General features: G+C 40.1%; 1 protein-coding gene across 1 annotated transcript in view; it reads right to left on the bottom strand.

Moving 5' to 3' along the window:
- Positions 1 to 3,497: 3,497 nt before the first annotated feature.
- tspoap1 (TSPO associated protein 1) overlaps positions 3,498 to 16,280 on the bottom strand; it is a gene marked incomplete at its 5' end in the record, with an annotated part of 86,316 nt that continues 73,533 nt past the window's right edge. Inside the window, 8 exons of the mRNA XM_080781103.1 lie at positions 3,498 to 8,297; positions 9,292 to 9,414; positions 9,505 to 9,576; positions 10,292 to 10,419; positions 11,610 to 11,654; positions 13,409 to 13,477; positions 14,670 to 14,838; positions 15,874 to 16,016. Coding sequence (XP_080637229.1) covers positions 7,953 to 8,297; positions 9,292 to 9,414; positions 9,505 to 9,576; positions 10,292 to 10,419; positions 11,610 to 11,654; positions 13,409 to 13,477; positions 14,670 to 14,838; positions 15,874 to 16,016 — 1,094 coding nt within the window. The 3' untranslated portion in view covers positions 3,498 to 7,952. The remainder of the gene's footprint in view (positions 8,298 to 9,291; positions 9,415 to 9,504; positions 9,577 to 10,291; positions 10,420 to 11,609; positions 11,655 to 13,408; positions 13,478 to 14,669; positions 14,839 to 15,873; positions 16,017 to 16,280) is intronic.

Here is a 16,280-nt window from a genome sequence, read left to right as displayed (position 1 = left end):
GCATTTATTTACTTTAAGTAAAAGTATCAATACTGCAATGTGGAAATACTTACAAGTAAAAGCCTGGAATTTAAATTTGTACTTGAGTAAAAGTACAAAAGTATTGGCATCAAACTGTACTTAAGTACTAAAAATAAAAGTACTCAAATATTTTGAAAATAGCAGATCTACAAGCTCACAATAAGCTTGTCGATCGGCTATTTCCAAATGGACGAAATGTATAGGGCCGAAGTGGTTATTATAACTAGTAACTAAAGTTTTCAAATAATCGTAAAAATATTGTAAAAGTACAATATTTGTCTCTGAAATGGAGTGGAGCAGAAGTAAAAGTATTGGAATTACTCAAGTAAAGTGCAAATACCTCAACAGTACTTAAGTAAATGTACTTAAATACTCTACACCACTGATGAATGGTCAGTCTATTTGACTTATTTAGGTGTGGATGAATGTAGTCCATTCAAACATTCAGACTAATGTGTCTTTTAAAATTCATATATCTGCTGTTGTGACCATCTTGCTGTAAAGTTAGCCACACATTAGCTTACCATGGGTTAGATGCAGTCTGTTACTGTGCCATTTCTGAAACACAAATGACAGCAAAGGATGGTTATAGCAAGTCTATATAATCGAGGCTATTATAGAGACTTTATTGACATTTAAGTAATGTAATCATAACACTGGTTTAATGTCGCTTATACACTGCATATAAAGATTGTGTCGACTTTTGCTTAACAACTGTGCTGCACAAAGTTGCTGTTACTAACAACTGAAAGTGAGAATTGTAGCACATGCAGGCAAGAGGCAACTCACAGGAAGTAACACAACCCCCCTTCTCTCAACGCAGGTACTTCCTGAACAAGTTTTAATCAGAAAGACTATCTTACCACAAAAATGCTTCCCCGCGCCTTGTAAGTAAAGTAATGTGTAAAGATCTCTCTGTATGTGGGTATGTAAAACAATGCAGTACCACACTCAGAGACATGCTACTTCATGACCCCTTTAAGTCATGAAGCTGACACATTTAAGTGTACATGTTAGAATGATAGATCACATTTCATCCATCCTACATGGCATGCGTTGTAATGTCCCCTCTCTTCCCTATTTTCTTATCAGGGCTTGCCTTTTACCCAACCTCCTGTTGCAAAGGTGTTTCGTAAATTTATTTGTGAATTACACACATTATACTGGATTTTGATAAGCACCAGCTCACTCAAACAGAAAAAAATGAATATTATAAACAAAATACTAAATTGAAAATGATGAATTAAAAGAGAGGAAATTTAGTGTGGGTGGTGTGGTGGTTCTGTACCATTGTTGGGACACTGCTAGAAATTGTAATCCCTTTTGTAAGGTACAGTAGGCTTTGTTTTGAGTATTTTGCATGACCAAGACAAACTGATTACATTCATGAATCTGGAAGCAACTTATTAGCTGTACACAGTATGGTACTATATTACCAATGGGTACCACCTTGTAGGGCCTTTAGAACAGTGGTTCTCTAGGGACCCCCTTGGGTCCTTGGAGTGGTTCCAGGGAGTCTTCGGCAAAATCAGTCTAGCTACTTTACTGTATATAAAGCTGCAATTTGAAAATATATGGTCTACAAGCTCGCAATGCATGAGCTTTTTACTGCCCCCCCCCCCCCCCCCCCAATCTCTGAAAGACAATTTTGAAATATCTTTGAGACATTTTAACAACAGAAATCTCTGCACAATCTTTTTCAGATGGGAGTCCGCAGCAAAATACATATAAATGAATTGGCATGAAAACGTTTTAGAGCTACTGTATAGTGCTTTAGAAGCCTCTGGGGGAGGGAAAGAGACTAACGCGAGAAAGAGCGGCTGTGACTGTTAGTACCTCTTCCTGTGGTTGCGTCACGTGGTCTTGGAGGCTTCAAAAGCAGCCAACTTCTTCTTCTTCATCATCCACTTCTTGGGACCGACAGAAGACACCTGCAAGATCTGTGGACGACCTGGTCAATCGCTAGTGTGGGAAAAAAGACTTTTCGTTAAGGTAAAGTATGGACCACATAGGCGTGTTTACTTAGTTGGTCACACATTAGTTATGACATTATAAGCAATTATCAAATGAATGTGTTGAATCATAATATTATTGTATTCACTATGAATCTATTGACAGTTATATTATGTGCAACTTGTACCCGAAAATACAACTATACTGATCATGGCTCAAAATGTAAAGATTCTACTTATTTCTACTGAACATATAGGATAATTGTATGCTGTGGTCCCACATTTATCTTTATGTAAAACTGATGTTTTGCTCTGACTATTTCAATTATTTTATTATTTTTTAAGTACAAAAATGTTTCGCATAGACAGAAAAGCTTACTCATGCTAACCAAAATGGCTTCCTTACGATAGCACTTCCACAGGCCGAACTTAGAACAGTCTCAGTCAGATATGGGTGCGGTACATAGGACAATCCTTAGTGTTCATTTATCCATTTGTAACTCGGAGTGTAACATTTTCTACCAAATGGATCTAGGTTCATTTGGTTACATTTGAATAGTAGATATGTGTATGTCTCTTGCAGCTTTACTGCAATTTTTCAAAAACTGTAGGCCAGGCCTTCAACTGCCTGAATTCTCTGCGTAAGCAAATATTTAACAGCAAAACCGGGTCAGTACATTTTCTGGTTCACTTGAAGAGCACATTTTTCTTTTTGTGTTATGTGTAAGAGTTTCAATTTGTGTTATGGGTGTGTAGAGCAGGTAAAGTACATGTCTCTGGGTGGGGTTAGTGAGTGCATCCGTGCGGAGAAGAAACACAGTTGCAGTCGAGAGAAGAGAAGAAAGAAGTGGGGACGCCGACAGCTGGAAGTACAGTGCAGTCATCCATAAAGTAGAAAGCACTACTAAACTCCTTGCCACAGTGTAGTGTTTCCTACTTTATGGATGAGTGTACTGTTGTCTACAAGGAGAAGAAAGACACCAGCGTGACACACACACACACACACACACACACACACACACACACACACACACACACACACACACACACACACACACACCAGGAAGTCTGGAAAAGAGGAACCTGCTTTGTCTTTCACATGGCCGTGCACTTACCCACAGTGTTGCTTCTAGTCATTTCACATGGGCCGTGCACGCGCCAGGAAGCAAAGTGTGTCGACTTCTCTCATCTGCGTATTGTATCAAATGTCCCAATGATTTTCATGAAAAAGAAGACTTTTACAAATGTTAAGAATTTCAATTAAATACAAAAAGAAACCTACTGCAGAGTCCCGTTTCACATTCCATTGTCTTTTATACTACATTAAGCTTTCTTTCTTCTTTTATACTAGATTTGTTATCAACTGTCTTTTATACTAGATATAGCAAGTACAGTATTGTGCCACATGTAAGGTTTATATACATGTTTACATGTATGTAATAAAATGGTGTCACCGGTAACATACCGTATACAGTATGAGAATCTACACAGTAGTAATAATACAAGTTACAGTTTTTTGTGAAAATATACATACTTTATTACCGTAAAAAGATCCATATCGAAAGAGATCACCACAATTTCAAGTCAACGAGTCCTCTTTGCCTACTTCTTAACTTATTGTTCCTCAATCAACACTGCTTACACATGCAAAAAAAAAGAAAGAAAAAAAAGAAAAACAAAATCTGAAAAACAATATTAACAAAAAAATGTATTTACAGATGATCTTCCAAAAGGGTAATAAAAACAACATATAAAAGGTAAATCTTCCAATGGTTTGAAAGAATGAATGCAGGTCAGGAAAGACAAAACATAAAAAGCTTCCCTTGCTGTATGAAAATATACGATATAAGTCCCAACGCCCCAACTCTGTTCATCGCTGTATATACAGGTAGGACTCCTAGGAACAACCTCTCTCCACTGCATCGATGATCACACTACTCAAATATTGCAGGTACATACGTCTGTCTAGAAACAAAAAACATAGATATGACAACAATAACAAATAAGGCCAAATCGTCATGCATGCAGTCAATAAACAATCTGTAAACAACATATTAAGACTAAAACGAGGTCTTAAGGCTAAATATTATCAACTGATCTAAAAATGCTACCCATGTTCTATAGGTCCGATTCAGTCAGCAGAGAAGGAGCAGGCCTATTGACCATATTCACAGGCCAGGCCATTTTTGCCTCACGTCATAATGAATGGTGGGAGGGCTTCCCCGACCAAACAGCATGACGTGAAAGCAAAACATGTCTGCCACGAATGAATATAGTCAATGGAGAGTGAGGCAGGACAGTCCTATAAAGTTTGCAGTGTTACAGTGTGTAGCAGCCTACTCGCTACAGAGCAGGTAGGATAATGTGTGTGCAGTAAAGGCCGTGAAATACAAATATATCAGTACAAATGTTCACTGTACATGTCAGTAACCTATAACGCCTACCCTCCCCTCCAAAAAACAAACAAATAAAAATAAAAATAAAAGAACAGCCTCAATCTTGCCTCTATCCCGGAGATTCAAAGTCTGTATCTAAAGTGTCATCACCAACCTCACCCTCCTCTCATTCATACTGTACTTGGCATTTGTCCGCTATTCATAATGCTCCCTTTTTTATATAACACTGATGGGTCTATACACCAATCACACTAAATGAAAAACATTCAGAATAAAATAAAATTGCCTTTTGCAAATCAGGTGAGCTTTGACTACTACACCCGTCCACCTGGGATACTTCAGTGGGGTGGAATATGCTTGTATAATGTAGGTTACATTTACTAACTTATTTAGAATTATGTTTCATCCACAAACCAAATCTCTATCATCTGTCTAGGTTAGTTTCACCCCAGTGAATATCCCCAATGGCTTGATGCTTGGTGTCTAGCGTAGCCACAGTATGTTAACAGGCAAAGCACCTATAAGAGTTTGGCATATTTCATTGTTTCGACAGCCAGCAGATGCAACAAGTGGCTCAGCATACTAAAAGACTACGGCAAAAACCTGAGAAATTACTTACAGCCCTGTATCAAGCAAATAAATTACCTAATCGGATTCAATTACAGCATAATACATAGCTAGTGCTACTCAGCAAAAAGCAAGCCTAACTAGCAATATGATTGAATACTAAGGCCTGGTCCACATATTTTGCTTCAAAAATGTTTGCTGCGCATGTGAAAACATCATTGGTGTCAAACACCAAAGTATCTCATGACTCAAGTCTACCAAACTGTCAAGGACCAGCATATACAAAAATACAATACTGCTCTATTTTATGTGCAGCTAGCACAGCACAGCACTGCAACTGAGGAAGGAGGATTGTGTTCCAGGGGTTGGGCAGGGCATTAAACTCCCAACATGCATGCCAGGATTGGGCATTCACATTTTGTGAAATTCGTGAGTTTTTCTTTCGCAATGAAATTCCAGAAATGGGGGGCATTAAGATTTTGTTAACCATAATTCTTGACTACTGCTTTGCTCCTAGACTATTATGTTTTGGCTCACATATCTAAAATAAATATTTTTGTCGAAAGGGTGCATTAACTTCCTGGGCATTAGGAAAAAAAGGGCGGGTTAAGTACTTTTTTTCAGCATGAAAAAATTGGGACTCTATGTCCCACCATGCACCTACTTTGACATAGTAAGAGCCTCCCGCTGGGGTTGTGATAACAGGGCTGTTTTCTTTTGAGTTCAGCCACTCAATTCAATGGAGCGTGCTGAATCACCACATGACATGTCCCAGAAAGTCATCACATCACATAATTTTGTACTGTTGTGGGTAATAGTATTAGCACTACGTCTTGAAATAGGATAAAACCCTATAATCACTCACTTATATCATGAGTTGCTTATAACCAGTCTCACTTTAGAAAACCCCTCACCAGGAGGCTAAATAAGAGATGAATAGACATTGGAGGGAATTAATACAGATCCTAACACAATTCAGTAGCGTCACGAAACACCAGTGCCATGTCCAAAAACTGTTCTGCACATACCCACAATCCTAACAACAACGTACTGTTTCATGCAGTATTTGAAAAATATGAACGTGCTACGTGACAATTTCAACATTCAATCATATATTGAATCCATATGCTGGCTTGCATGTCTTTTGTGGGAGCATTTTTTCTTTTGGTCTGTCAGATTAAACTCTTTTCCAACATCCACTCAATCAAGCCTGGAAAACCGGACAATAAGCTGACATTTTCAGTGCATTGATATTAGAGAAGTATTGCCTGTTGTTAAAAACAGAACTTTGAAGTAGCCTACTGATCAGCATGTGCAATATAATCTTTGGACATGCCACAGGTCTCTCTCGCGTGCACACGCACACACACAAATATATCATCGCTGTTAGGCAGAAACCCTGTTATCGCCATATATAGCCATGAATTTATTTACGTAAATCAATGTCCTATTTTGTTATAGCACTGTTATTTTGTATAACAGTGTCAGAGAACAAAAGTAGAGAACAAAAGCAAAATGTATTTTTAGACTATATAGATTTAGCTCCTTCTGTCTGTCTGTCTCTGTGTGTGTGCGTGTGTGTGTGTGTGTGTGTGTGTGTGTGTGTGTGTGTGTGTGTGTGTGTGTGTGTGTGTGTTTAAAAAAATAAAATTGTTGACAAATAAAATGATTAACAAGAGCTTGTGACTAAATAATAAGTCCATTGAATCCATTGGGACACAGGTTATTATTTTCTCATTACGGTTTTGGACATGCAAGGTTTGTGCCCGACAGCGACAATGTAAACATGGAGGTGAGCTGTGACAACAGTGGTAAAGTCATGAATATCATGAGTTCTGACTAGTAAACATACATTTTTGACAAAGGCATCCGTTGTCCCCCTCCAGTGGGGCAACTCTGGGCTTACTCGCACCACAGAAGGTCCACTCTCCACATTCTTACTACTCAACACACTTCAACAAAATGTTAACGTTAGGCTTTCCTTAAATTAAAAATAAATTAGACCTAAGCTACACACACTACAATGGATGGTGTCTTAAACAGCGCTTCATAATTGCACGACATGCAACTTGGTGACGGGTACAGTAAGTGAAACGCCTGACACAAATAAAAGACCATGGTTTATACAATGGCCTGCAGGTCCCCGTGGAATCACACAATACATTTATAATGTAGGGATACCTGAACAAACATTTTAAATAGCTCCACTCAAAACACGCCATAGTGCATTTGTTTTCATTCGTGCAGAAGATATGACAGTTTGCTTCAATTGACTTGCATCAACTGATAAATGGATGGCACAGTAATCTTGGGCTGGAAATCTCAATACATTAGCTGTGTAAGGTGGGGACTTACTCAACATCACTCTGACTGCAAAACAGCAAATACAATCCTTAAAGAAGAAATCTGCCTCTATTTGAATATGGAATCACTGCTGATGGTCAATGTAGTCAATAGAAACAATGCAATTCTCACTGTGTATTATATTGATTCATAAAGCCTTACCGACAGACAGTGACTTTATATGCGTGTGCGTTGCATTTAAAGCATCAGCGGAGACTAGCAATCCATGCTAAATTAGCCTGTAATCTTTCTGTAAACACAGAACAGCTGGTGTTTTTTCCCCCCCACAAGTTAACCTTATTGCAGATGGATATACATTTAGATAAGGTTGAATGTCAGTGAAGTGCTCTTTTAATATTGCTTTATGGCTGGTGGTGGGAATGATTTGAAAACACATAAGCTAATCATTAGTTAATACTTGGAAGTAGCTTTGATAAACCTATTTGTAAGCCAAGCGTGACTGAGCTCTTTTGATGTTGCAATGCCTTGTTGATATTATGAGACAAGGTTTTGCTGTAGTAATGCTCTAAAGAATGTGTTTTGCGTAATCAGGTCTATTAATACAGACAGGTTAGTGTATCAGCAACTAACTTCATAGACAGATAACCGACACTAACGGCAAAAAAGTGCTTTCAATGTGAAACGAGTGTTTTGCATTAAAAAGGCCCAGCACTCATTCCTTCTTGCTGGAGCCCAGCTTTTTGAAAAGCTTCCTCCCTTTTGAGAAGAAGCTCTTCTTCTTCTTTCCTGCTGGGGTGCAGTCTAATTGTGTTGGGCTTCCTGCAACGTCACCACCATGAGGTGGTGGAGAACTGCACACCTGTGTTGTGGACGCCGGGACTGGTGTCGCCTCGGATATGGGCTCCACGGACGACGAGGCGAGTATGGGGTGCAGATCTTGGCTGCGGTCAGTCTGGTCTTTGGAAGAAGGTTTTGCTGCCGGGGCGTGCAGATTCTCTTGAGGTTCCAGCGTTGAGGGTCCAGGACATTGCTGCTCCACAGAAGCAATCAAGTCCACCTTCAGGCAGAAATTGAACGAATGAACAGAGTGAATCATCTCCGATGCATTAAGAGTCAGACACTATACTCACTAAACCTAGTTTAACAAAACACAGACAACGTTAACAGATTTCATCCAGTCTTCACATGGACCTCTGTAGTAACTAATTTGTTTATGTCAGAGGGTCACACAAAGACTTAAGGGCGAAAAGGGAAGAGAGACACAGTATCTAGCAATTCAGATATGTCAGCATTTGTCCAGCTGAACTAATGAACTCTAACGAAGACATTGGGCATGGAAGGGATGCTTTCTATGAACGGTGTTATCTAGTACTAAGGTTAAGGACTGAGGGAGGGACATTCTAACAGAGGGTAGACACGTGGCACTGAACAGGGTGTTCACACTTACAATCAAGTCTCAAAGTGTACAGTTCGTTTCTGCTTCTGCCAAAGGCCATGCAGGAAACAAGAGAGACAAGCGAGAGAAATGCAATGGGGTGAAATCATTGCAACACTGAAAAAATGACATGCAACAGAACCCACTGAACATACATACACGCTGAAAGAAACTTTGAAGAGACTGCACAATGTTTGTGTGTAAAGTGTCCGGCGAAAAGAGGAATGAAACTTTAAAGAAACATTATGATGTCTGATGAAAATGACTGAGCAAAGACTTCTATTACTACAAATCATGGATGTGCATTACTCATGGAATAAAGCAAAAATAAAATCTCAAGACTGAAAATGTAATGATGATGTTTTAGGTATAATCTGGAAGATGCTTCTAAACTTGTATTCTATTGCTAGTTTGATCACTTCACTCTTAAAATAACAAATTAATGAAAATAGCCGATCTACAAGCTCACAACACGTCGCAGACTAGTGCGACGTGTTGTGGTGCGCATTGTCGGTGCGCAGTCACAGAAGGCTTCTATGGAATCCAAATGACTGAAATCAGTCGTGGCGAATGAGAACTGGAATCCATGATTACAGCACACAGACTGTCCAGCTACCTGCAGCTCTTTCTTGGGTTCCGGTGCGGGCTGGACTGGAGGAGGCCCTGACGACGGAGCCTCCTCTGGCATGGCCTGCAGGAAGTTGGACGGTGCAAGGCCCTTGTGTCCATTCAGGTCTCCCTGGTAACAAGAATGCAACACAATAGATTCAGGCTCTTTGCCTCATCTGGAGGGCAGTAATCATTATGGTATTTCAAAGCCTATACTCACGTAAAAGAAACCATCATCGTCCATGTCGCCAAGTACATTGATGATGTCTCCCGCGCTGAAGGTAAGTTCAGCCTGAACGGGACATGAAACAGTAGGACCATAAGACGTCATTAAGTAACATGCACCTAAATACTCATTTATGTTTCTTTTTGCATGATGACATGACTTTTGGTGAGCGACCATTAGGCATGTAATAATATATCGTATATCGATTTAAATCGATATGAATCCCGACGATATGAATCGATTTTATTTTTTTAGGGGGGCTCGTGAATTATGGTGTGTGAGATATGTAGAAAGATGGCGATTTACAATTCAAGGACTGACTGGCTTCATCTTACGTCCATATCAGACCCGGAGAACGCTTTGTCCATATTCTTTTACAGTCTATGGTCTGTGCCCATACAGGTAATGGTCGTTGATGCTCATTAATACATCGATGCCATCAAAGAAAGCTGTTAACTCAAGCTAGGTTCTAAACAAGAAAGCATGTTTACAGTTGTTACAGAAAGTAAGTAATTTTACATTAAAAGTAATGCTACGTTTGCAATGTAGTTAAAGAAAAAGCTTTAGTCATTTGTCTGTAAAATAATGTTGTGTAAGAAATATCGTGAAAAATCACATCGTGAACCCCATATCATGATACGTATCGTTGAGTGTATCGTTACGTGCCTAGCGACCATTGTGCGAAGAAGCATACATTAGTCTTAAAATGTCTCTCCATGAGTGAAAGACAAATCTGTACTGTGAGTGACAGGTTATTTCCAGCACAATGTGCAATTCTGACCTCTATGTCTGTGTTGGGGGAGCTCTCCCGAGGATCGTAATCGAATATGGCCACCATTCTGCGGGCTCTTGAGGGCAGGTTCCCCACACTAGCAGCAGCAGCAGCAGCAGCAGCAGTTCGGCTGGGATCTGTCAGTTGAAACAGAGCAGCACATACAGTCACATACAGGGATTCTGGGGAACACAAGACCCACGGTGATCCAATCAGCATGTCAGCATGCATGTCATAATCCACTCAGCATCATGCCATGCCGAGGTAATGTCACAGCAGTGCACTAAAAACACATGGAGGAAAGAAAGCATGTCATGGAATAAAATCAAGGCAGAATAAGTGTATTTATTTCTAAAAAGAGGATAGTGTTACGGGTGCAACCGCTCCTTTTTTGTTTTAATACAGTAGCAAAAATAGCAGATCTACAAGCTCACATTGTGTGCACATAGATCGGCTATTCTCGCTATTTTGCATGACACCATTGTACAACAAAGTAGAAAATAGGGTGGTTAATAAATAAAGTGGTTAGTCGATTTCTTGAAAGAAAAAACTTGCTCTAATTTGATGAATAGAAAAAGTAATGGATGGAATAATTGCTAAGAATATAATAGTTGCAGCCCTAAAATACATTAATTTCATATGATCGTGTTAGGGTTAATTAGCTCCAATAAAACGATGGCACACTATAAAGAGACAAAAGCATTTACAGTGCATCAATGCTTCTATAAATATACATTTAATGTATGACCATTTTAAACTTTCAAGCACTTTAACTTTTTGACATTATTTACTATTCTGCCCATATGGGGTTAAAACTTGGATGCGGCTGAGTCGGCTCTACCGGACTTCGCAACGCTCGACACGGCAACTCGTGGCCCTTTAGGGCCGCTCGGTGGTGTCTCCCATGGCTCAAGTTCGGTAGAGACGACGCCCCTCTGTCATTGTCTATGGGGAGGATTTCAGTGTCATATGGTATGTACGGATTGTGGGGTTTTCTAGGCGTGTACGTATGTACGGAATTGAAATTCTGTGCTATTTCGCCGTGTTCATGGGTGAGACTGGGTAGAGACTAGATTGGAAACACAGAGAAAAGGCAAGAACTCTTCTGCTTAGTAGAGCAGTGTCACTCTCAAAGTGAGGTCCAAGGACCCTCTGGGTTCCTTGAGGGGGTTCCAAATAGACCCTTACAGGTCTGTAACGCTGCAGAGAGGTCCTTGGAATTAAAAGGTTTGAGAACCACTGGAGTAGAGGCATGCGCTGGTGACACAGTCATCTGATCATGCTGGAGAAAAGGAAGGCGAGGCAGGGGGTGGGGTGGTGTACAAACCTTGACTGGAGTCTATGCCCTCATCCCAGAGTGCAGCAGACTCCACTGGAAGAGATGGGGGTGTGGGGAGAGCGAGCAGGTTAAAGAACTTGATCACGTTTCACTCTAGGCATTCACACAATTCCAAGGCATGAGCAGATACTATCACTGAACCAAAATGTGACCTTGAAACCAAACCAAAATATGCCTCAAGTTACTCGTCAATAAAAAAACAAAAACAAAACAGACAAAGGCACAGATGGAGTAGACCAGAGGGGATACTCTACTATCAATAAAAGATGCTCTGAATTAGTTATGGCACGTGTCCACAAAAAGAACAATGTCCCCGTGTTCTAAATGGACACGTGAGCTGCCTGTCAGCTGTCACTTCAACTCACTACAGCTTTATTTATAGAGCACCTAAGTCTGATGTCAATATAGCTAGAGGTTCGTTTATTTTTGTATTTGTATTATAATCCCCATAGGAGGATCTTAGATCGCCTCATATAAGAACTGTGTTTGAAAAATAAACAAATCACCCTGGCGGTTTCACTCATATGGATATGAAGAATCAACTGACTGCTGCCGAATTAGTTACATTTTTGCTAGAAACAGACTATCAAATGAGTGACTGACTGTCGTAAACAATACAGAGACACCTCCCCGACAATATCGCAGAGACAGTTTGTTTATTTTTGGACAATATAACAAAAAGATAAAAAGCTTATGGGTTTATCCCATAGACTGTGTTTATCGACATCAGGCGTGTTTCTTCCTCAAAGATTGTTCTATAGGTTCAACTTGAGGATTATTCATTTATAGCATTAAGACAATCTAAATACTACTACTAAATATGTTTTGTAAAATTGGTGATGATTTAAATCAATTTAATAAAAAAATATATAGATGTGTGTGTGTGTGTGTGTGTGTGTGTGTGTGTGTGTGTGTGTGTGTGTGTGTGTGTGTGTGCGCGCGTGTGAGCTTCCATAATCACACCAATCCTTACTCATATTCCATCATATTCAATGGGTTTGGAGAGAAATAATGAAACAATAATAATATTTTTCGTTCATTTGTCTGGAAAGAAAATTTGTGTTTAAAAAAAAACGTGAGAAATCGTTTTGTGAACATAATATCGTGCTTCCAATCGTATCGTGAGTTGAGAGAATCGTTATATGCCTAAAAACTGAATATCGGTATGAATCGACATGAAGCCCCTGACCAGACAGACTGGTCAAGGGAAAGCTAAACTGATCTACCTCATGAAAAATATGCAATATCGTAGTCGGTCTGTATGTGGGACTAACATTTCTGAGATTCACCATCTTTAGCCAATGCTTGCAATTGATTCAGAATAATGAATAACCCCTAGTTTGACACGTCACATGCTACATAAAGCATAATTAAATAGTTGCCATATATAGGTTTTTAATGGTCCCCCAACTTTCAACCCCTGAATTTACCATGATCCACACATTTTCACAACCATTTTTAATATGTTATTTGGATGACCCTAAGGATCATAAAAACGATTACTATTGCAATTTCTTTTGGGTCAAACCTTAGATTGACTAGCCTATATAAGCCTTACAGAATATAAGGCCTTTTTATATTTGGGTCGGCTTAACATACAGAAGCCGTTTCATTTTGTTGCTTGACTAGTGAACCTTAAATCCCCTCTGGTCATTGAGTGAGAGGCAGCAACGGAAAGAGTGAAAGTGCCAAAGTGACAGAAAGAGAGAGAGAGAGAGAGAGAGAGAGAGAGAAGCACACAGTAAAGGAGTGAGGGCTGACATGCGGCAGTCAGCAGCGAGACACACCTTTCTTGGATCGTCTCGGTTTCGGTGGTGGAACGGGGCGGCGCGGAAGCTGTGCGTGTGTGCGAGTGCCTTGATGGGGGGGGTTTTAGAAAGGGAAAACCAAATTTGAAACCAAAAAAGGAACACAAGAGAGATGCAACATTGAGAGAAGCAGACAGGACAAAGAGACAGAATGATATAGGCCAGTGAAGGGGCAATTCAAACGACGACAACCAATGAGCAGCCAACAACGGTAGTGAAGACCAAGCGGAAGTGAAAAAGTCGAACCATCTGCAGAAATACTTAAGAGAGGAAGCAGGAAATAGAAGCATAGCATCAGCTTTATCTGCTGTGTGGAGGCATTGCTCTAAAGCCCCAACCACTTACCCCACAGGCTAACACTTTGTATACTGCTTGCCTTTAACACTTCATGACAACACAGTGTGCTCCACAAATGATGGTTCTGATTCCCGCAATAGGAACTCAAGTGAAAGCAAGAGATACTGGGAAAATATGCGACGCATCACTGAATGGTAACATGTTTGTGCAGTTCAACTATGTCCGTTCAACGAAAATACAGTATAATGTGAGGACTTGTTTCTCTGTGCTTCCTGCTGAAGACAAACGGATCAAAGCATTTTATTTAAAAGCACTCTCTTTAGAGTAGTAACTTTCACTGTTTTAGCTCCTGAGGATTTCCTCCAACACAATCCAAATAAAAACAGTTGAGCTTCAAGTCACAGCTGAGCAATTTAGAGACTACGGCAAAAAAGGGAACTGAGAACTGCCATTTCTGCTGCCATTTTCACTTGCCACTTAAACATGAACATTGTTCTTGTGAACAAAAACAAACCACCAGTAGAAAGAAATATCCAGATTGATAATAGAAATCTTGAATTGTGTCTGAAAGTTTAACCCATTTAGAACTGAGACAAGATTCTACAAATGTCTTCTAAAACAGTATTCTTAAAATCTTATGTTTCTACATCAGTGGTTCTCAAACTATTTCATGTCAAGGACCCCCAGAATGATATGAATTTGGCCACCGACCACCATCTGAAAATATGTTTTTCCAGGGACAACACCAGAAGCAAATATTTGAGTTAAAAACGTTCGGTGTGAAAGAATATATATTCAATTTTCACACATTTTCAAAAAAAATTCACAATCGCCGCAACAGCTAAAGTCTACAATAACGCTTAAAGCGGTCAAAAGCGGTTTTAAACAGAAGTGCACATGAACATTTGGTGGACAAAATGACAAACTAAAGTGTTTTCCATACCTATTTTCTCCATGGAGGCATCCGTGGACAAGAAGCCCTGCTGGAGCAGCTGTTGTCGGGTCTCCTCGTCCTCCACCTGGATCTCGGACACCATGTTACACGGCACGTACCCCATGTGGCCGCTGCTCTCGCCTTGGTAGAACCCGTCCGCGTCTTTATCTCCGTAGACCTGCAGGGGCAGGAGAACCACAGTCCATTGGAATAAAGCTAAATTAAATGTTGTTTTAGGCCCGACCAAGCTGAAGAAATCGTGACATTTCTTTCTGAGACCATTCATGTTTCCGGAAGATGTTTCTAAACTTGTGTTCTATTGCTAGTTTGATCACTTCAAATAGTCTTTCATCTTAAAATAACGAATGACTGAAAATGGCAGATCTACAAGCTCCCAACATGTCACGCTGGGACGTGTTGTGAGCTTGTGAATCTGCTATTTTCGGTGCGCAGAAACACACTGGCTTCTATGGAATCCAAATGATTGAAATGGAATCCATGCCATTGGCTCTTTTCCACTATGAGAACTAAGTGAACCGCATCGTGCCGCAAAATGTCTTTTCACAGGTTTCCATACGCCACTGTTGGGTTTCAGATAAGGTTCTCAGAATCTAATTTGAGCCCTGCTAAGAAGGTACGGTAGTACTAACCATGAGTTCGTAATTCGTATACAGTACAAAATCTTTCTAAAATATCGGTTGTTTTAGAATTTTTTTAACAACATTGTATAACATAATATTGACAAAAAAATAACTGCGCAATGATATTTAGTGCGTTGTGAGCTTGTATGTAGATGTGACATCTGGCGTTGGCGATTGTTCCCTCTAGAATAGGGATGCTGGGGTCCAATTTTCTGCTAAGGACGACATTGGACAAGTCTTATTAAAAGTCACAGATCGCCTAGAACGACATTGGACGAGTTCTTAGTTTATAATGCTGACGTCATTGAATATTTTCCCTCCGTCCACTGTATCTTTAGCGACAATCGTTTTTCTCTGAATTGAAGCTCATATTGAGGTGATCATACAGAACATTGCGGTACTGTAACAGCGCTTCTGATGAAGGCCAAAGTATATCTAGCGAGTGCCCCGGAAATGATTGATCGTTACTTCCGGCTTGACCTTAAATCTGGCAGGGTTAATAAGAGTTAATATGACATAAGCTATACTCTAATACAGACACAATATGAAAACATAATGCAGAGCCATCTTACTTTGATGATCTGTCCTTCTCTGAAGGGTAGCTCTTCCTCAGCAGCATCGGGGTTGGGTGACATGGAGGACGGGTCGTATGGGAAGAGGGCCACGAAGATACGGACCTCACTGTTGCCTGTGGTCTGCGCCGACTCAATACCCCCTGCATAGACACAGTTTAAACACGTTTGACTCAATACCCCCTGCATAGACACAGTTTAAACATGTTTGACTCAATACAGCCTGCATAGACACAGTTTAAACATGTTTGACTCAATACCCCCTGCATAGACACAGTTTAAACACGTTTGACTCAATACCCCCTGCATAGACACAGTTTAAACACGTTTGACTCAAAACCCCCTGCATAGACACAGTTTAAACACGTTTGACTCAAAACCCCCTGCATAGACACAGTTTAAACACG

This window comes from Protomyctophum bolini, assembly GCF_963924005.1.
Source record: "Protomyctophum bolini genome assembly, chromosome: 13".
Taxonomy (NCBI): Eukaryota; Metazoa; Chordata; class Actinopteri; order Myctophiformes; family Myctophidae; genus Protomyctophum; species Protomyctophum bolini.
Note: the sequence above shows the minus strand (reverse complement) of the source record. Positions and strands in the feature narration are given on the sequence as shown.